The following is a 22,947-nucleotide window of genomic DNA, read 5'->3' as shown; positions in this document are numbered from 1 at the left end:
GGTCATTGGTGGTAGACCTTCAAGTGACCATAACACACACACACACACACACACACACACACACACACACACACACACACACACACACCACACACACACATACACACCACTTACCCAGTCGGGAGGGGGGGTTCATAATGATTTCCCGAAAGTTTTATCAATTTGCCATCCAAATATACCTGTCTGCCAAAAACGATTTACGGTATGAATATACCAGGTATGATTAAAAAAGACACTGTTTTTATATTGTTGAGAAAGTGTGTGATCAACAAAAATGGTATGTTGTTATTAAAGAAGTGCCCTATTTGACTAAGATTAGGTTTGTAGAGATTCATATTATATCACCCAGTCTTTTACTATCAAGAATGACCAGCTAAAATGTACCCTAGCGTTACAGGCGTTCTGTTACTGACCTATTTCTTTTCAGTGGTATTTTTCTTTCCAGTTTGAACTTATTCCAAAAAGTCCTTCTTGGTTTTCTTTGTAAATTGTGACAAATTGCATTGATTAACTTTAAAACCATCATCAATACTGAATCTCATATCGCGGCGAAATAGTGTGTGTGTGTGTGTGTGTGTGTGTGTGTGTGTGTGTGTGTGTGTGTGGTGTTCACCGAATAATGTATTTACTGTGTGTCAGCGGGATGCACACAACGTATATGTTTGTGTATAAGTGTGTGTGTGCGGGCAGAGAGAGAGAGAGAGAGAGACAGACAGACAGACAGACAGACAGAGACAGAGAGAGAGAGAGAATGAGAGGCAGAGAGGGGGAGCGATAAAGAAACAGAAAATGAGAGACGGAGAGAGAGAGAGAGTGTGTGTGGCAGAGATGGGGAGACAGACGGAGAGAGAGAGAGACAGAGAGAGAGAGACAGAGAGTGGCAGAGATGGGGAGACAGAGAGAGAGGCAGAGAGGGGGAGACAGAGAGAGAGAAAAAAAAAGATAGGGAGAGAGTGGCAGAGATGGGGAGAGACAAAGAAACAGAAAATGAGAGACGGAGAGTGAGAGAGACAGAGACAGAGGGAAGAGAGAGAATGAGAGAGAGAGACTGACAGAGGGAAGAGAGAGAATGAGAGAGAGAGAAAAAAAACTGACAGAGGAAAGAGAGAGAGAGAGAGAGAGAGATTGACACAGAGAGAGACACACACAGAGAGAGGCAGAGAGGGGGAGAGACAGAGAAACAGAAAATGAGAGACGGAGACGGTGAGAGAGAGACAGAGAGAGAGAAGAGAGAGAGAAAGAAACTGACAGAGAGAAGAGACGCTTTGACGCTTTGATGTTTTACTGTCATTGACTGTACAGTCCTTGTGACAGGGGGGAACAATACATTAACAGGAAACATAAGATCAAACAAAGAAACAAAATATAAATCAACATTCTCATCACACACACATATAATGTATACACCGAAAATGGGACAAAAATAAATCAACTGATCACTTCAGTCAGCTGGACCATCCAAAATGAATAAACAGTTTTGCATACACATGCACACAATCATGTGTATCTATCAAATTATCATCAAATAATATGTCCTTTTAAAGATTTTTTCCCATAAACGAATAAACGAATTTTGCTTTACTCATATTTGTACATCTAAACTTCTGTTTATCATTTTCTTTCGAAAATCCCATGCTTCTGAAATATATTTAGCAAATGATTTTATGATGTCTTCATCATTCGATCTGAGCAGCATTGTCATATCTTCTCTTTTTACTACATCCTTTTCAAAAAGAATACATTTTTTTACGAATAAAATCATAAGATTTGCACTGAAAGACAAAATAGTATTCATCATCAGTAGCTGAGTTACATATTGGACAGGGAGACTGTGTTACTGTGCCAGTTTCAAACCATCTTTTATTGGCATTAAAGCCAAGTGTTCTTAGTCTAAATCTGGCTAGGTTTGTTCTGTGCCACCGGTTTGATATTATCATAATAATTTTTTCTATTTGGAATATACTTTTAAATGAAAAGAACCAAGTATATTTTTCTTTGCATTCCATTTGTGCATGCCAGTTTTGTTTGTATGATGCAATCAGTCTATCTTTAAGTTCAGAAATAAATCAATTTTCATACCCTACGCCCTGGCACAACCACACAATTCCAAATCCATTTTCTATTAATGCCTTCTTAACAAAGTATGCCCAGTTTTGCTTCCCTGCTTCCTCTTGTACCAACATCATTTCATAGGCTTGTCTACATAGCCTTGGTACTGGTAAACGTGTTACCTTAATCCAGTATTTAATACATTTTACAAATGTTCTTCAATGAAGTGGGTATCTGCCTGTCTCCCCGTATAGAATCTTATTTGATGAATGAAGTGGAACACCAAGGAAACGCTTAATAGCAAATGTGTGTACTTTTTCTATATCCTTATTGTTGTTAAGACCCCAAACTTCTGCCCCGTAAGTCAGCATAGGCTCAATATGTGTATCAAATAATTTCCAAAATATACAAAGATCAATGCAATTAATTTCTTTAGTTTCTAAGCGATCTGATTATTTCTATGACACCCTTCTTCCCTTTGACAGAGAGAAGAGAGAGAATGAGAGAGACAGAGAGAGAGAGAAATGCAGAGAGGGGGAGAGACAGAGAAACAGAAAACGCCGAGAGACGGAGAGTGAGTGAGAGAGAGAAAGAGAGAGAGAGAAAAAAACTGACAGAAAGAGAGAGAGAGACAGAGAAACAGAGACAGAGAAAGAGAGAGAGATTGGCAGACAGGGGGAGAGACAGAGAAACAGAAAATGAGAGACGGAGAGAGAGAGACAGAGAGAGAAAGAGACAGAGACAGACAGACAGACAGAGAGAGAGAGAATGAGAGATAGTGGTAGAGAGGGGGGGCGATAAAGAAACAGAAAATTAGAGACGGAGAGAGAGAGTGTGTGTGTGTGTGTGGCAGAGATGGGGAGACAGACGGAGAGAGAGAGATACAGAGAGAGAGAGACAGAGAGTGGCAGAGATGGGGAGACAGAGAGAGAGAGGGGCAGAGAGGGGGAGACACAGAGAGAGAGAGAGAGAGAGAGTGGCAGAGATGGGCAGAGACAGAGAAACAGAAAATGAGAGACGGAGAGTGAGAGAGAGAGAGAGAGACAGAGACAGAGGGAAGAGAGAAAATGAGAGAGAGAGAGAGAGAGAGAGACTGACAGAGGGAAGAGAGAGAATGAGAGAGAGAGAGACTGACACGGGGAAGAGAGAGAATGAGAGAGAGAAAAAAAAACTGACAGAGGGAAGAGAGAGAATGAGAGAGACACAGAGAGAGAGAGAGAGGGAGAGAAATTGACAGACAGAGAGAGAGAGGCAGAGAGGGGGAGAGACAGAGAAACAGAAATGAGAGACGGAGACGGTGAGAGAGAGACAGAGAGAGAAGAGAGAGAGACTGAAAGAAACTGACAGAGAGAAGAGAGAGAATGAGACACAGAGAGAGAAGAGAGAGAGAAAGAAACTGATAGAGAGAAGAGAGAGAATGAGAGAGACAGACTCGGAGAGAGAGAGATGCAGAGAGGGGGAGAGACAGAGAAACAGAAAACGCCGAGAGACGGAGAGTGAGTGAGAGAGAGAAAGAGAGAGAGAGAAAAAAAACTGACAAAGAGAGAGACAGAGAAAGAGAGAGAGAGAGAGACAGTGGTAGAGAGGGGGAGAGACAGAGAAACAGAAAATGAGAGACGGAGAGGCGGAGAGAGAGAGAGAGAGAGAGAGAGAGAGAGAGAGAGAGAGAGAGAGCGTTTCCCCGCAGATACACTGAGTCGTGATGAAAAAGTCTAAGTCCACTCCACACAACAGCGGGCCCAACACACAAGTCGCTGCTCTACTCTGAAGGCGGACGGCTGGTATGAAGAGAACACATAACACATTCATCATTCCACAACACATCTTTGATCAAGCAGAAAGCATTATCAGTCACAAATATATACATACATCTGTATTTTGACTGTTTTTGGATCTTTGTGAGAGGGAGTACCGACACGGGGGAGTATCGACACGGGGGAGTATTGACGCGGGGGAGTATCGACACGGGGGAGTATTGACGCGGGGGAGTATCGACACGGGGGAGTATTGACACGGGGGAGTATTGACGCGGGGGAGTATCGACACGGGGAGTATCGACACGGGGGAGTATTGACACGGGGGAGTATTGACGCGGGGGAGTATCGGGCTGACCCCGCCTCTTAAACACATTAATTTTAAGAGTAGACTCGACGCCCACTGGGCTAACCTCCCAATCCCGCACGACCCGAGTCACGGTGCAGTCACTGAGCAATATATAACCAGTGAAAATATAGACATTTACCAAATAGCCACACATGCGGCACAGTACCAGTTCTCTCGAAGGAAAGTGAACAGGCCTAAACGGCCTTCAACACTAAAGTTCAAGTTCAAGAAAATAGTCCGAAAACTTGACTGCCGGATGCGCTGATAGGAAAGAGCACATTGGAACACGACAAGTTAGCCACCTACGGATATCGTCAGTGTACGCAACCTGTCGGGAAACCTATGGAGTGAAAGAACCAAAGACAAGAACACCTCCTCAAACATCCAGGCTACAACGAGAAATAGACAACATCCGAAATGCAAAAAGAAAGCTCAAGAAATGTATTAAGACTACAGTATATCATGTTTATTATTATTGATGGTAAACACGCAAAAAGCTAAAAGCGCTTGAGGGTCTAATGTTAAATTAAATAAATACAGCGTTCTTGAAAATTGTTTACCACGCAATTTAGAAATATCACAGGAGGGTCTGTTTGTTTGAGGAAGGGTAGAGAACCGGAAAATGTTTAAAGGCAAAACCAGAATTATTTCCCCCCAACGGTGACTTTCAATGTCAAGGTCGCCCTACTGACTGCTTGAAGGTCGTCGAATCTCCCACTCGACCTGTGCGAAAGGCACCGCAGCTTCTCACTTGCTGTTCACCATGGCGGCCCACACTCTCATTCTTATCAGGCACGGAGAGAGCGAATGGAACAGCAAGAATTTATTCTGTGGATGGCACGACGCTGATTTATCGGAAGGAGGAGTCCACGAGGCATCACATGCTGCCACGGTGACTATCTCATTTTCTTATTTCATCTGTTGATGATCACTCTTTTGAGCCCCCATGTTAGTATGTAGATCTATGTAGATCTGTGTCATTTTTTTTCATAATATAATGATATTCAGATATAATGTAGTCCATGTCATTTGGTAAGATTTCTGATTTTTTTTTTTTATAGTCTGCTTTACACAGTGTGTAACAAATTAGGCCTACTTAGTGCATACTGAAGGCAACCGTTTTTTCATTCCCACCCCTCGTTCACTCTGCGCGTGCGAGGGTGCGTGCGTGCGTGTGTGTGTGTGTACGCGCGCGCGCCATTTTTATGATTTTAGTCGTTTCCACAGAATCGATCTTATATTATGTTCCTTACAAGTTGAGGACAAGTTGTTTTTCGAGATGGTGCTGTGTCCCTTTCCATGCCAGTTAAATGTGGAGTTACACATGGATTATTCGCCTAAGATCCAATTTTATTGACTCGCATGTATAAACAAAGTGAATCTTTGTTATGACAATATGCATACATCATACATGTGGGTATGTCTGCAGTTAACTTTTAACATTGGTATTTTCTACTGCACATGGCATCATAACCAGTCTTGGCAGGATGGGTGGTATTTAATCATACCTTTGAAATCATCCCATTTATTTTGTGTTACTGCATGTAAGCATAATACACATGTAAGCATAGTCAAGGTCATTATTTGGCAAACTAGATTTTTGAAATTTTATATTGAATCCATATCTCAGTTCCAATTTAAATCAAATTTGGTATGGTGAATGAGCATGGCATGATTCCTAAAGAAGTTCCAAATCCAAGGTTAAAGGTCAAGGTCATAAGGTGATATTGATAAGAAAAAATTCTATATGCATAAGGTCATTTAAGTATATTATCTTAAAATTTGGTACAATAGGTCATGATGAGAATATCTGTAAGTAGACAAAGTCAAAGGTTAAATCAAGGTCACAATATGGCATTTTGGAGAAATGTATTATTTATTTTAGCCAGAACATAAATGTATTATACATTAAGAGGTCATGTTCAAACGTCTTTTTTACCCACATGATTTGCTTTACGTTTTGATTCAGTGGTTATCACAGATGAGTGTTGTAGGCCTCACCTCTTATGTTTGAATCTTGAGTAAAGCTATAAAGTTTTAAAAAGCTATAGAAAAAAACTGAACTAGAAACTTCATACATGTATTACTATTAGGATATAACTTAAAATCTATTTTTTGGTCAGACATGGTATCTTAAAGATTATGTAATGACATATTGTTTGTTTGCATGTGTATTAATTGAATGATAAAGTTTCAAAAATGATTGTCAGTGAAAGTAATTCATGGTAAAGACATGTCAGTATTTGATTAATCTTTAGACTGCCACGAAAGCTGTTCTCAAATGCCCAATAATTCAGTCCCTTGCCACTGCCAACAAAAGCTGTTTTCAGACATTGTTTTGGAATTATTATATAAGCAGCTTTAGCTTCTTCAGGGACCCCCTGCCTCATAATAATATGGAAACCCATATGTCACTTAGAATTTGGTTTTTAACATGATTTTATTAGCTAACTGGAACATGTGAAGAACTCACTTTTTTGTGCGTATTGTTCATTCATTTTCCTTTCAGAAAATGTACACATTTACTGGTGTCAGATGAGAAATTAATCCTTTTTTTTTTTCTTTTTTTTTTTTTTTTGTACTGCTACCTGGGTTTTTTTGTGAAAATTCTCCAGCAAATACTTGAAATAGGATTTAGTTATTTGCCAGATCCCTTGGCACAATAGGGGCTAAACTGTGTTTTACTTTTTACCCTCAGACTCTTTTAAAATTTTTGTCATAGGAATTTTACTAATCAGGTCATTTTCTGTTGCAGCTTATGAAGCAGAAGGGCTATGCCAACTTTGATGTAGCTTTCACCAGTGTGCTCAAGCGTGCCATCAAGACCTTGTACCTGGTCCAAGAAGGCTGTGACAGACACTGGGTGCCTGTATATCGCCACTGGCGCCTGAATGAGAGGCATTATGGGGGTCTGCAAGGTCTCAACAAGGCAGAGACGGCAGCAAAGCATGGAGAAGAGCAAGTGAAGGTAGATTAAAGCAGGGATTTATTACTTATTAATTCTGCAAAGTTCTCAGTTTGTAGCTCTAGGCTGTCTTACAGTTTCACTTGTTTCAGCTTGTGTGCAAGATTTTCCATAGGCATCTACAGCTGCCAGTTTGTCACTTGATACACATTTTGCTCTGAAGATGATGAATAGGTTGTATGCCTACACTTTTCTGTTCAGCACTGGTTTTCCTTATTTAATTTCTGAGGCTTTTATTAGTTTTAAATGTGTGTATAAAATTTGAAGAATTTTTTGTTTCACTTTTCAGTCTTCTGTCTGATATTTTTTTTATTCTATATTTTTCTTACTACCACTGAGATAGTAATGTGCACTTGGCATCAAATCTTCAAGTAATATATAAGAATTTATTCCAGTCTTCATCTGTTCAGTGCCTATTACTATAAGACGTCAGCTGACATCATGCACATTTTGTTGCCATAGTGCCTGTAAGATGTCCATTGGTGTCCTGCATCTGTTTTGATTTTTTCTTCACCGGAGTATGGTACAATGACATAAGGAGGCTCTGAATGGATAGTTTGTGTCTGGATTATAAACATGCTGTTTAACTGTGCAATCATCAGGTGGAAGACCCCCTTCTTTTCAATAATGATTTGCTAGCTGGACCACTTGGAGCTCGTGTGTGAAGAGGATTTGCTTTACATGCCAAAAAGGTATTGGACACTTTATAAAGTGAAGACACTGGTCCCAGTCAGCAGATTTGCACAATTTTGCAAGCTGTACTGATGATTATGTATAACGATGAGAGATGGATCTGTCTTCTCTTATGATTCGTTTGAACTAGAAGGCGATGACAGTGACGAAACTGACATCAACATTCAACACTTTCTTCTAGATAGGTCCGGCCGCTGTGTAATGCTGTGTAACTATGGCTGACGGTTCGTATTTTTATCACTTTTCACTTTCGCCCTAGCAAGTGCCATTCTGCATACATCAAGCTGAAAAATATATAAGAAAATAAAACCACCTTTGTTCGTTCCTCTAAGTGTTTCTTTTTTGTGTGTAATGCAGTGTAAGTGAAACTGATGGCCCAAAGTGGAGTAACCTTTGCCCTTCAAAACACAGTGCGGTAAAAGTTAGCTGAGATCTGCTTTTGGTCTGAGAGGGTTGGTGACAAAAACAGGTTACAGACATTGCTCCATACAACCAGTCAACTTAAGAGACTTATCAAATAAAAGATCAGGTTCTCTATTTTTACGTGGGCTAAGTTTCCAATTGATATATTTTACTTGATGTATAAAAAACGTAGCTCAAAATTTACCTCTTTTTCTTGATGCTCTGCTGGACTTCCAGTTGAACTAAATCTTTTAGACAAACCCACCACTGAAAAGTTCATTCTTTCTTCTTTGAAATGCTCTATAAAATGACCCTAAAGCTTTTAACTCTTTCTATACTTGCGTACCTCATGCGCACAATGCTTTGTTACTGTGGTACACTATAGGGTACCGCGAGTTTCAAAATTCATAGTTCATAGGTTAACGGTCTTGTGCAAAACTAAACAACTCAACTCTGTTCTACAGTCACCCAAAACTGCGCCTGTACTTTTCCTTTGAGTTTGTGTGCAATACATGTGAGTGTTCAGTCACCCAACTCTGCCTTCTCGCTTGCTCGCTTGACAAGATGGCATCTTTATCAACTTCGGCAAGTACTGTGGCTCGAAGTCGAATGCAAACTGATTCTATAGTGGATATCCATTCCGTTGCTACAATTAGGAAGTGTCCTTTTATGCATACTACATGAATAGTTTGTGTGTGCCTTACATGCGCAGTTTGTGTGTGTGTGTGTGTGCGTGCGTGCGTGCTTTTACTGGGTTTTTTGTGCGTGTGCCCTTACATGGGCGCGTGTTTGTGTGTGTGTGCGTGCATTGTGTGTGTGTGTGTACTACCTGCTAGTGGTAGATTTGACAGAGCATTGTCTTCATTTCTTTTTGTCAGACTTTCATTGTAATGTTATTGTACAGCAGGTGGAAATGCTTGAAGAAAAGGTGGAGCCAATATCTTCAGCGCAGAGTATTACAGAAACAAGTAAAAGATTTTGTACACTTTCGTGCTTCTGAATTTCAAATGTTTGCAGTTACATGAATGAGGAGAGAGAGAAAGAAAAAAAAAGAAAGAAAAGAAAAACAAATAAAAATAACACGACCAGGGGTACCTTTGATGTTGTATTACAAGACTGTTGTTTCCTTTCAACCTTTTTATATTTCAGCACTGATACGGACCATGCATTAGTTCAGCTGGATGTCTGTACTTTAGAACTGGTACGATCAGCTGTGCTGATTAATAGTTAATAATGAAGCATAAACAAGAAAACAATTTCATAAAGTGATGCATACACATTGATTTTGACTTCATGTTGGGGGAAAAACCTGAAAAATATCTAAAAGGATAACCATTTTTAGCATTAATGGACCATGTTATACCTGATCGTCTTGAATAAAGCATATTTTTTCATATAATCATACCAAAAGCTGTCATTTATCAAGACTTATTATTATTATTTACTGTCTTGTAAGTCCAGTCTTTCCTGAACCTGAAAATATCTTAAATGTTCATGTAGATGCAAAAAATTTTGAGTTTCAGTCAGTTTAATAACGCTACCATCAAAACTGCAGGATTGACATACAGACAATAAGAAATTTCCCCAAAATTTATTTATGACACTGGCATTCAGCCAATAACATTAATAGCCAACTGAAAAAAATCTTAGGTATTTTGTGAACTATATACTAATATAGATCATATATGAAGAGTTTTGAATATGAGAATGTATTAGTTGCAGTTCTACACGGGCTTTAAAATACCATTTTGTGAGATTCGCTAAAATTGCCAATTTTTTTTAAAATCCAAGATTCAGTATCTCAAAACCTATTTGAGATACTGCGTTGAAATTTGGTGTTGCTTCTAACTTCATTGCTCTCTTTCATGCTATGAATTTGAAAATTTCACTGGACATACCTACTTTCTTCAGTCCATTATCCAATCAGGCATTATTTCTGAGCAAGTGACAAGACTAACAGTGAAGGTGCAGTACGTAAACTTATTTTGAGAAGAGAGGGAGGAGAGATAGAGGAGTAGTATAAGACAAAAGGTCAAAGGCCAGAGGGCAGGATAAGGGGATGTGGCCTGACCTGTCAGTAAACTGTCTTTTCACAGTGATCAACTGCCGGGAATGGCAACAGCCAGTTATCGTTTTCTTGAAACCCAGGGTTGACAGATGAGAGATGGGAATCCTGTGTTTTTTACTTTTTCATGCTTTTTGTCACTGATCAGTTGACCGGATGCACAACAGACACTTTGTCAGATCAGTTAGAACCAGGAAGAAGGAAATATCATCAAAGCACTCTCTCCATTAACCCCTAGGCTGCCTATATGATGAGATAACTCGTCATGGCAAGCATGTACGCTTCGCTGCCACAATGACGAGATAACTCATCATCGAAATATTCTGACTTTTCGCTGCTTTGCATTCAGTTCGTTGACAAAAATGCTGGTAGCTTTAGCTTGGGGAATCTTTCTAGATTCTATTCATAGCTAGAAACACCATCAACGTCATGAAGCAGTCCTTTATTTGAACGTTTTGGTTGGGTTACTGGCCGCAGTGTTTGCCTGGCTCCTCTCCTTGCTCACTCAACAAAATGTCAGACTGACGCCATGCTCAAGACATGCGATCGTGGCAAACTAAATTAACAAGGATTTCTTTCTTTAGCTGATGCTCAGAAAGAATTGAAGCATAAATTCGAAGAAGACAGTGATGAACATTTATAGGACGATTTGATAGAATATAAAGGGAGCAATCAAGGGAGCGGCCAAGATACGACTATCAGTGAGTGATGCCAGCTGAACAAACCTTAGTAGATGACAGAAAGTGACTGAATTATTAGCAGGCCGCAGTGTGAGCTGTTTTCTTGGCACTCAGCCAACGCGGTCTTATGAGAACTGGATAAAGTGACCATGTGAGAGGGGCGAAGAGGAAGGGGCTGGAGACTGAGGTGGCGTGGCCTCTCATCCACATTATCACTTGGAGAAGTCACAATGCATTGTGTATCTATCTCTTTTTATTATTTTTTTTTTATTGTGGTTGTTCTAGTATGGGTTTTTTTGTGTGCAGATATCCATTTGTCCAGAAAATATGATATTTTAGTGCAAATTACCTGACTAATGTTTGTAATGAACAAGTTGAAAATGTGACAAAAAACAAAACGCTGATTTCAAAACAACAGCATGTCACTAAAAAATATTTAAAATGGGAAGACATCATGTGTTTTGTATTCTTTATTTATTTACCTTTCAGAAAATATATTCTTTAATGGGTCTTTCTCCAATAACAAAGAGCACATAATTTTTTGAAAATTTATACGTGTTTTTTGTGAAAAAAAACCCTGGCAAATAGATTTCACTTAAATCTTATTTTCCTCGCAGCGAAAGGGTTAAAGGGGGACGCTCATAGGTGTAAGAAAAGCTTGACGGCTCACTTTCTGAGAACATGGTTGACTTTTTATCATAACTGTTTGCTGGAACAGTTATTTACTTACATGACTACAAGTGTTGTGATTGTTATGATAAACTTATAATCCGTTTTATTTTACAGGTATAATCAGACAATAAGCATGATATTTCCAGCTGTATTTTTTGTTTTCCTTCTGGATGCCATTATGTGGAAGTGGAAATAGACTTTTTTTAATGTATGAAAGAAATCATCATTTTGAAATGCCTGAAAAGTTATCTAGATTCAAAATGACTGGGAAAAAATCCCAAAATTAGAATCCACATTCATTTTCCTTAACAAAAACCTTCGTTCTGTAGCTTCTGTAGATTTTGTGCTACAATTAAAAAAATATATATTATATATATCACCCCTGGATCCTCAGAACTCCCTGGCGAGGGGAGAGCACTAATTTACAACATTCACTGGCACTGAACAAGTTGATAGACTGCTGGAGAGTTCTGTGCTAACATTACTTTTAGAGGCAAGTCACATGATCTGTGCTCTTGAAGTTGATTGGCTCCCCATAACAGAAGGCTTCTTTTTTCAACTTTTTGCTTCATATTTTGTTCTTTTTTTTTTATTGTGCATATGATGGCACTTTAATATTGTACAGAGTTTGGTTGTAGCAGTGGAAGCTATCAACTGAAGAAATGGGGGACAGCACATGTTTGCTGCGTTTGCCTTTGTTGATTGCTTTTGGCATTGCTTGCGATTTCGAGTTAAAGTTAGATGCGCATGTGCAAAATCCAAGATGGCCACAGAACTCTCCAGCGGTCTATTTGCTTGATAACTTTGGAATTGTTTTATGCAACCGTTGTTCCTGGTCTTTTTATGCCATGATTATTTAATGAAGAATGGAATATAGTAATTGACTTTCAGTTGTGTTGAAGTGAGCATAGTATTGCTTTGATTAAATAGTATGTCATGTTTTGTGTGCTCATGTTTTAATAGATCTGGCGACGCTCATATGATACCCCACCACCACCACTGGAGAAAGACAGTAAAGAGTGGGCTGGGAGTGATCCCAAATATGCTGTAAGTTATATCCTTTATAGATTTTAGAAATTTGGAATTATTTTGTAAAACCAATTTTTATGTGCCCATGTCATGCATTTATGCAGGATGTGTGTCATGCAAGATTCCAAAACCCTTTTTTGATCACACATACTTTACCGTGACCCACTGGTGCAGACACTGGCAGGGTTATGGATTCCTGTCCTGCCAAAAATATTTGTCCGCTAAGCGGAGAAATCGAAAGAAACTGCAGCAAATAGCCTACCTTAGTAGTCACTTTGTGTTACCGGAAGCAGCATCCTCATTTCTGGCAGCCTTTGCATGTAACCATGTTTTCAAACAGGATACACAACTGCGTCGATCGTTTGGGCGCTCGCCCAAAAAATCAGCCCAGATCGAACTCGATCAGCGCACAGGCTGTCCCATACCATGGGCACTGCCAATACCATGGCCTTGGCTCTACCACCTCAAAACATAGGTTGGTCTGCAGATTCCTAATGCATCGTACACCGCCTCCGACACAGCCTTGAAAGGCATACTTCCCACAAAGGTTGGTCAGCACGTTACTCTTTTTTTTTTCTTTTCTTTTTTCCATTTAATGATTTTGGCACTATCACGTTGGAGTGCTTTGTTATAACTTGATCCTGCCACTCAGCAGTGCTTGGGCCACTCTTGTCTATCCCTTTATCTGTTAGCACACAAAGTCTGACAGTCAGCCCACTCAGAAGAACAATTCGTGAGGTTGGACTGCCGTTCAGCAACAGGGGGATGCACATCCCATGGCAAGCCGACGGACTTGACCCCCACCCCCCCTCAATGTTTGTCACATGACGTCCACGGCACTGGATTGTGGCTTCGTCATGCAGCATGCCCCAACCGTCTCACGTCCAGTGGCGAGCAGGGAAGCCCTCCCTCTACTCAGGGAGGAAGGTGGTCCGCTATGGGGATGTGCTGCACAAAAATTGCTCCTCTTCACAGCATCGACCATGGTGCCAAGAGACATTGTTATTAGGATTGCGCTGGGCATCAATCCTTGATCGATGTGCAGCGAACAGCTTGACATGGGTCCTGAATAATTAACGGATGTAATGTTCAATTCTCAGTCTGTGGAAGTCTCTGCGGACCTTTCTTGATTCTTGAGTTTGGTTTCGCTGCTGTCCTGCATGAACTTTTCACTAATGGCTGATAGAACCGCTTACAGAAAAGTCCAACCAGGAATCAAACTCTTGACCCACAGATCGGTCACATGACCCTCAACACCTTCTTCTAACTCTATATTTGCCAAATCTCCCTCCAAAATTACCAACAAACTCCTACTGTTTTGTTTTTTTTGGGTTTTTTTAATTGATAAATTCCCACCGAAATTATTGTATGTAGATATTATTGATATAGTTCAATGACATCGGGACCTCTGCTAAGTACCGAGCTTTGTATCAGTTGAGGATCAGCGCCCAGCTACTTCATTATTATTACCAGGATTCTGTGATAAATGCAATGTCAATGTTTTCATCAGTTATCATGTCTCTGATTTCCACAAATTTGTAGCCAAATGTCTGCCATTCCATGCACAGACCACAGGCAACATGCCAGTGTCGCTTTTTGCAACAACAACAACAACGACAAAAAGGGGGGGGGTCATCACCTGTCAGCTCGTATGGAGGAGCTCTGCAGATCTGGCTCTCACACCTAAGGCAAGCCCAACATCCTGGTGGGCTACCTCTGTCTGATACCATAGATTCCTTCAAACACAATTATCACTTTCCCAGTCGGCCCACAACCCATGTGGAATCATCGGGTCAAGCCACATGTGCACCTCCTTGCATTGAGGTTCATCCGAGCTCAAGTGAGACAACCCCATAGGGTACGCGTTTCCATCCCTTAGTTTGGTTGAAAAGGCTCTCAATAAAGTGAGGATTCAGCACACTGAACTGATTCTCTTTACGCTACATTTATCAGCACAGCTATGGTCCACAGACCTCTCCCGCTATACAGCCACAGGCAGGAGTCTTTGCCTGCACCAACAGCATTCAATGATGCAATACACCCAATCTCCCAGCCCCATCGCCCCTGGCAAGTGGTGTCACCAACTCACCCACTCAAACCTCAGACCCTTTAGTGCGAACCTCACTTGTCGGATTGCATTAGTCCCCTGAGCTTAAGCCAAATCCATTGCCTAGCCTTTAATGCCATCAAACTCTAGTACTATCAGTCATTTTCTTCGCAGCCAGTCGATGATCAGAGCAGGACGTAATGCTGAGGACCTCTCAGGACATGCCTTCTAGCAGGACATCACCCTTTCCCTTTGATTTTAGCTGGACTTTTTGTCCGAAATACCCAAAGTCACTGCCCCAGCATTGATCATTCAACTGGTCCCCATCCTCCTCATCTTAGGCAACATGCACTGGTTTCTCTGCCCCCTCAGGTCCCCACGTATCTCCCTAAACAGATCACTGTCCTGACGGTGATTTTCTAGCAGGCCATTACAGCATCCTAAAAATAGAGGGGGGAACCCTCCGTCTTGTCGTGCGATTCTGCAGCAGTGGGTGGATTTTTTTTTCTTATAAAATTATGTTTAACTAACATACTTAGCGTGACCCACAGTATACACCCTCCCAACCTCCCTGCTCCTTCTCAGTGTCGGATGCTACAATGCCATCTTTTTACACTGTTGTCAAAGAGGACGCTGTTTCCGGTAACACATGGGAGGCTATTTGCGCAGCTTCTTTCGATTTCTCCACATAGTGGAGGAGTAGTTTGGACAGGACAGGAATCCAGACCCCTGCCGGAGTCTGCACCAGTGGGTCATGGTAAGTATGTCAGTTAAACATTTTTTTTTGGGGGGGGGGGGGGGGACTTATTATATTCTTTCTTCTTTAAAAAAAAATTTATTTTTTTTTTACTTATTTGTATATTTGTTTTGTTGTTTGGTTTGTATTTTGTTCAATAAAAACATTAGAAACAGGGATTTTACAAGAAAATTACAGTTACTGATATTCTTTTTTTTTCTGCCACATCATCTGCACTGTTTCAGTGAGTGACATCCTTTCTACACAACTCATTCATAGTCTCCTGTAGATAGTCATTCCCAAGTTCATATGCTATAATTCCCAGCACTGGCAGTGCAAACAGAGCTATTGATGTTATGTCATCAGAAGGCTGCATGCCAGAGGAGACCCTGCACTGCAGCCAAGAATTTTTAATGGTGCCCTGTAACGCCTGTTCTGATTCAACATAGGCAGAACACCACCTGCTAATGACAATAATCGTTTAGTCATGGAGCCAGACTGAGCAAGCGTCCCCTCAGAATGGAGACTGCCATGTCCCTCCAACCAGCCCCACCGTGAATCTACCAACACCAAAGATCTGATAGGAACTCAGCCCAAGCACTGAAGTGGATAGTGGAATTGAAACTTAGAGCAGGGCTCAAAAACCCACAGTATCTGCAACATTTTTTTCTATATTGATAATGAATGTGGATGACATCTGATTGACATTTCTTTCATAGTATATACCAGTGTTGACCAAACTGCAGAGTTGGTCAGGAAATTTGATGATTCCTGACTGTGTGGTCCCGGTCTTCCCATCTGAGCCTGTTGCACATTCAACTCTGTTTAGGAACAAGTTAAGAAAAGAAAACTTGGAATACACTGCTTTACACACTGGCACAAAAATAATAATGAAAATATTGAATAATTCTGATCAGTCTGAAAATCACAATAAACCACTCTGCTCTTAATCCTCTTTCACAAGGAAAAATGTTCAGTCTTTGCAGATATTCTGTAGTTCTGTGTAATATTTTCTGTTTTTAATCTCAGAAAGCATGAAACCAGCTATCAAATTGTTTCAGAACCTGGATCCCAGAGATATTCCAACCTGTGAGTGTTTGAAGGACACAGTGGCTCGTGTGTTGCCATACTGGAGTGATGCAATCGTTCCACAACTCAAGGTAAGAAGTGTAAATTGCAGACACAAATGCTGACAAACAAACAAATGTTATCAGGACAAAATACAGATAAATGGTGTGAAAAACATAGCCGCCTTAAACATTATTTTAGTTACTCTTGGCAGTCAGACTGTGATGATCTCAATCCTTTAATGCTTTATTTATATTTGTATTTCTTGTTATCATAACAGATTTCTCTGTGTGAAATTCGGGCTGCTCTCCCCAGGGAGAATGCGTCGCTACGCTACAGCGCCACCCTTTTTTTTTTTTTTTTTTTTCCTGCGTGCAGTTTTATTTGTTTTTCCTATCGAAGTGGATTTTTCTACAGAATTTTGCCAGGAACAACCCTTTTGTTGCCGTGGGTTCTTTTACATGCGCTAAGTGCATGCTGCACTCGTCTCATCTGAAAGACTAGCATCCAGACTACCACTCAAGGTCTAGTGGAGGGGGAGAAAATATCAGTGGCTGAGCCGTGATTCAAACCAGTGCGCTCAGATTCTCTCGTTTCCTAGGCGGACACATTACCTCTAGGCCATCACTCCACTGTGAGAGTCAAAATTGTGTGATGATCAGGATGGAAGGTGTGTTTTGTGATAGCAGGATAGCTGGCGTTAAATAGCCATTTCATGTTGGGTTTTTTTCGGTCCCCTTGAAAACTGAAAAAAGTTATGAAGAGTACTTCTGCCAAATAGATATACTTACCCCACCCCTTATTAATTAAAAAAAAAAAAAGTGTTTATGTGTTTGTTCGGGGTTTGTTTTTTTTTTGTTTTTTTTCTTTTTAGTTTGTTTAGATATTGTCCATTTGGTTTAAGTTCAAGAAAGTGATAATCGTTTTATTTTCTGTCTGCAGGAAGGGAAAAGAGTACTGATTGCAGCTCATGGCAACAGTCTTAGGGCCCTTGTGAAGTATCTGGACAAAAAGTCGGATGCAGAAATCATGGGACTCAACATTCCCACAGGTAAAGACAGTAAGATAAGATACAAATTTGTAAATTGGTGGAAAGATTGTCTTTTTTGGCTTGATATACACACCTCACACATATAAAGTACAATCACATTTAGAACATGAAATCCATTTAAATGTGCAACAAAGTATGTTAGTAATAAAATGAATGTTGATTAGGCAAGGAAAACCACATGTCACTGACACTGAAACACAAGAAAAACCAACATTCACCTCCTTCTCCACACAAACTCATCCACCAAATGCATACACACCCAGTTACATCCCCTCCTCAAACATGCACACATGGCAGCACACACTGGTAATGACAACACACCAGCCATGTTACATCACTATGACGGTTGAAACCTGACAGAAAACATATTATTCACTAAAGTACCTTATAAGTTGTATGACAAAAATTAAGGATATGTATGGTGAAGTCATTCAAAAACAGATAATTATGCATTGAAATACCTTTATGAACAAAATACAGGTAAACAAAATAAGAAAACTATAAACTTTAAATAAATAGATAAATGATTAAAACATAATTATGAAAAAAATAACTCGCCCGCTCACGTACACATCCAGTCAACACACCGCTCAACAATCACCTCCACACAGATACACTGGTAACAACAGTTCACCAGCCACTATCATATAGCTTGTTATGAAGATGTGAGTATAACAAAATAGATAAAGAAATAAACAAATAGAATAAGAATTGAATACAATACCATAATAAAATTTCCTTTTTTATGCAATCCTTTTACATTAGTAGATCAACAAGTGGCTGTTTAATACTTACCAAGAGGCTGGTGAAAACATACTATAATACTACATACTATAATACTATCTTTCCAATCAGTCTAACTATATGTGATATCTTTGTGCTACTCCCTGCTCCCATATAGTAATACCATGAAGAGATATTCAATATTGGTATACTTTCAATGAGACTTGTACACATTTTGGAGTAGGCTTTGGTTAACATTAAATGGTTTTATCTTTATGAGAAGATAGTCTTTGTTGAGCTTTCTTACATACTTGATCACATATTTGTTGAACACAACTAATTGTGAATCAAGTGACTTTTGTTTGTTCACATAAGTTGATGGTATCTGGTCATTCATTTTTCTGTCAGACAGAAGTTTGTGTATTGTAATTTTCCATCAGGTGTTGATCTTGAATCATCACTCAGCAACTTAGTAAGGAAACCCCATGATAATCCAATAGCCCCCTGTTTTATAATGCTGACACTACTTTCATTCACATTCTGAGAAAGGAAACAGTGACTGACCTTTGAATGAAACTGCATTCCACTATGCCCACCTCCGCAAATGGAAGCAACTCTGACATTGTTGTAGACTGTGAATAGGTAGAATTTCATGAGGTACTGAACACAAGATGGTTAAACCATACTGAAGGGACTAAAACAAAATCCAAAAAATCAAAGTCTTTTAATTTTTGACTCACTTGTGTAAGCAAAATGAGTCTTGATAATAACCCAGTGTTTGGTTGTCTGTGTGTGTGTGTGTGTGTGGTAAACTTCAACAAATTTCTTTTCTCTGGAAATGCTCTGTCTGCCAATACTAAATTTGGATTAAACATAGTGACAAAAAATTGTACTGTCATACCAATAGTAGGTTGTAAGTGTTCTGGATTAAACCGTATTTCCAGATCATGAACAGTTTATATTATTAAGGCTCTGGGTCCAGAAAATTTATTGGGCTCTTCCCAATTAATTTTCTGAAAAATTGTTTGGGTTTGAAGAGAGGATGACATTCTTTTTCTTTTTCGCAAGTAAAAGAAATACAGTTCTGGACAGACATAAGTGACACTAACTACACTAATGACATGTTTACTGCATTTGAATAAATCAAAGTGGATACTGAATTAATTAGAATGAACATAAAAAAAACAATGAATTGACGGCACTTCTGAGTTTTGGTAGTGTGCACAGGAGAAAACAGCAACATGTGCCAGTGTGCTTGAGGTGATGGCAGTATCTCATTTACCACAGACTTAAAAAAAAATTGTTTTGAAAATTGAAATACATCAAAATACATGATTTAAATGGTGTTATCACCTTGAATACAGTAATCTATTTCAACAACAACAAAAAAAAAACAAGTTTAAATTTTGATTTTGGATGTCAGAGATCAGAAGTTTTGGCCCTGTTGTAAGTTGTCTTGTTTCGGAGCTCAAGATATAATGTCCAACCCAGCTCCAGTACCTTTTTTTTTTTTTTTTTTTTTTTCAAGCTTCATATTTTTTTCCTCATGATTCCTTGATTGGATCAAGTTCATATTACAAGTGAGTCTTGACAGCCTTACATCTCTTGTTAGATTTTGTGACACCTTGTGGGGTTAAAGATTTGTCAAAAACATTGGTTGACGGTAGATGTCAGTTATCTTTTAACCATGGCCATTGAACTTTGCAAACTAACAAATTTGCAACATGAGTGTGCCATTTTGGTTACATCTCTTAGTGTCTCTGTCATTCTTTGCTTGAGTTTTCTCTAAGTAGTGGGATGGAAAGCTGTGACAAAGAAAACGTCAGGTGCAAGACAAACTGTCAGTGAATGTGTTGTGTATCATCTGCTGCAGGCATCCCCCTGGTTTATGAGCTGGACAAGGAACTCAAGCCAATCAAGAGCTTCTATCTGGCCACTGATGAGGAAGTCAAGGCAGCTGTAGCCAAAGTAGCCAACCAAGGAAAGGCTAAGTAAGAGGTGGAGGCCAAAGCTGTGAAGTAAAGTGTGTTCCCTGGTCTTTGATGCTCTCTGTTAGTGCAGTCTGACTCCTTTTCGGTTTTTTTGTTTTGTTTTTTTACAGTGTTTGATGTAGATTAAGGTTTTAGAGAATATTTACAGCTGGGTGCTTTTGCCACACATCTGGAAGGAAGAGGTGTTTTGTGGAGTAAAGTTTCCCAGTGTTCAAATGGTATATATTGCCATTTTATAATGTAATCTCAACACATTGTGTGCAGGTAAACACAATGATTAAAAATTTGGGTAAAATATAATTACAGTAACTCAAAACAAAACAAAATTCTTCATACAGAATCCATTGGAACTTTTCCAGCCAGTTCACAGATGCTACCTGGAGGCTTATTGGCAAAAACTCAACTCATGGTATTGACTTTAGCTACCTTTTGTTCAGACTGCATCGATAGTATCTACCAGTATTAAACTGTATGATCCACAAGCCTGTCTCCAACACGACCCAGTTACAGATATTGCAGATTTCTTTTCTAAAAGTCACTGTCTTCTGCATGACAGTGGCTAAGGACTGATTCAAAAGTTATTCAAAGCTTCACTCTTTATGCTTGTTACCAGCACCAGCTCAGGAGGCTCTGGTTAAGAGGCAAGAGAGAATAGCATGTACCAATAGATCAAAGGAAACATCTTTTCATATTTTGATGTAATCCTGTGTCAGTTTTATTTTTGATAAAGATCCCTTTTCACAATACTTGATTGGGCTAAACGGCATTATGGAGTGCATGTGAACAAAGCATGAGTACATCAAGATGTGTGGCAGGTGCCTGGTCAGAAATTCATAGCACAACCTGAAGATTACATAATTAGTAGAAGATAACTAGGTGATTGCTAATTAGCTTGAAAAATCTGGTGTCCTCTGTAGCTTCATTAACATAAATGTCACTGAACTGTGTCAATGTCTTTTTTTTTCTGGATCTCATTCATCTGATGCTTTTTTTTTCTTGAGATAAATTGTGTAATCATTGTGTGCTTTTAAACATTTTCTGTACCTGCCTATGGTTATCTTTTCTGCTTTTCAAGCTTCATCTCAAAACTTCATGCTGATGATTCCACATTGAAATGCAGTGACCTAATGATAAAGGGTATATATACATATTGCAAAATGTATTTATTAAATAAACTTTAGGCAAATATTCTTCTATTTGATTGTGATAAGTTTTATGTAATGCACAGATAGCTGGAGTGGGCATTTTCGTCAAGTATGATTTTGTGAACAGCACCAAGAAGACAGCTGCGGAAGTTGCTGCCCCTTCCAAGGCATGTGGTTGTTTCCCACGGAAATAACTGCCTTGGTTGAGAAAGAACTGTGCTTCCTTGTGATAGAACAATGGACACTTTGTGTTTTTTATTATCATTAAAGTGTTTGAACTATCTTAGAGGTGAAACAAATACATCCTTTTTTTCTCTTTAGCATGGAAGATTGTATATTCCACCCTTGTGTTGGCAGTGAAATCTGTTATCGCTTTAAAATAGAGCAGTAGTAGTTTTGTGTGTGATCTGATTTCGAAATTTTATAATCTTTATTTGAATCCCCCCCCCCCCCTTCCTTTTTGTTTTTACATGCATTTTCCAGTTTTTATGTTATGCCATCTTGACTCCTTTAGGAAAATGTTCTCCCAGAATAAAAACAGAAACTGACAAGTTTGGGGTGTGCGTGTGTGTTTGAGTGTAAGAGTGTGTGTGTGTGTGTGTGTGTTTGCCCGCACACACATTCAACCCTTACACCTTATGCCACTTTTCTCCCTTCCAGACTGCACTGTGCAAAGGGAAAGTACAACTCTAAAAAGCTGAATGTAAAACCCAAGATCACCGTATACTTTCCTTTTGATTTTATGCAAAGCTAACGCACTGCCAAATCAGTGGATGCACATGAGAGCGCACGCTTTTTATTCAGGACTATAAACTAAAAGAATTAAGACGCAATTATCCATGCAAAAATATTATGATAGTAATTATAATGCATTCTTTGAAATAAACAGATGTTGCTTACCATCAGAAGTCATGCTTTTTGACTCGCTTGTGACAAAGTGTCTATGTGATAACCTTGTGTTCGGCTTACAGTGTGTGTGTGTGTATGTGGTAAACTTTAACAAATTCATTTTCTCAGCCGCCGCCGTGGCGAAGTGGTTCACATCACGGACTAACGGCTGGGAGGACGTGGGTTCGAATCCCAGCAGAGGTGGGTTTTTCGGCCCGTGGCCGGCTCCTACCAGAGTTGAGTGTTCTGTGGGCTTAAAAAGGGAGACTGGGACCACACAGTCAAGTGTCATCCACTTCAAGGATGCGTCTTTGGATGTGTTGCTCTAATTACCTGACCAACACTGCAAGTGTTGGTATCTCTCGGGCCTGGTTAACACCGGGATATCATTATGACAGGAAGCGTAGAGTACAGCCTTGTCCCAATCCAAAATGGACCTCCATAGCAACATCATTATTGTCAGCGTCATCGTCATCCTCTTCCTCCATCATCATCAAAATAAACAAAACAGTCTCAAAGTCTGTGGCTTTTCATGCCCTGTTCTCATGGTGACCTGAGTTTCGATACCACTCCACTTCTGTGCTTGGGGTGAGTCCTGTCAATGTCTTCAGTGTCGGCAGATTCATGGGGGACTGTTGTT

The 22,947-nt window shown here is 39.7% G+C and overlaps 1 protein-coding gene across 1 annotated transcript; it reads left to right on the top strand.

Annotated features, from left to right (window-relative positions):
• The first annotated feature begins 4,845 nt into the window (after positions 1–4,845).
• On the top strand, positions 4,846–21,970 carry LOC143297773 (2,3-bisphosphoglycerate-dependent phosphoglycerate mutase-like). Its single transcript, XM_076610254.1, has 6 exons — positions 4,846–5,044; positions 6,908–7,120; positions 12,593–12,676; positions 16,503–16,601; positions 17,452–17,560; positions 20,157–21,970. Exons 1-6 carry the CDS (start codon positions 4,916–4,918, stop codon positions 20,276–20,278), a joined length of 756 nt encoding a protein of 251 aa, XP_076466369.1. The 5' UTR covers positions 4,846–4,915; the 3' UTR covers positions 20,279–21,970.
• The last annotated feature ends 977 nt before the right edge of the window (positions 21,971–22,947 follow it).

The sequence above is a fragment of the Babylonia areolata genome, chromosome 2 (assembly GCF_041734735.1).
Source record: "Babylonia areolata isolate BAREFJ2019XMU chromosome 2, ASM4173473v1, whole genome shotgun sequence".
Taxonomy (NCBI): Eukaryota; Metazoa; Mollusca; class Gastropoda; order Neogastropoda; family Buccinidae; genus Babylonia; species Babylonia areolata.
This window is presented reverse-complemented; position numbering and strand designations above follow the sequence as displayed.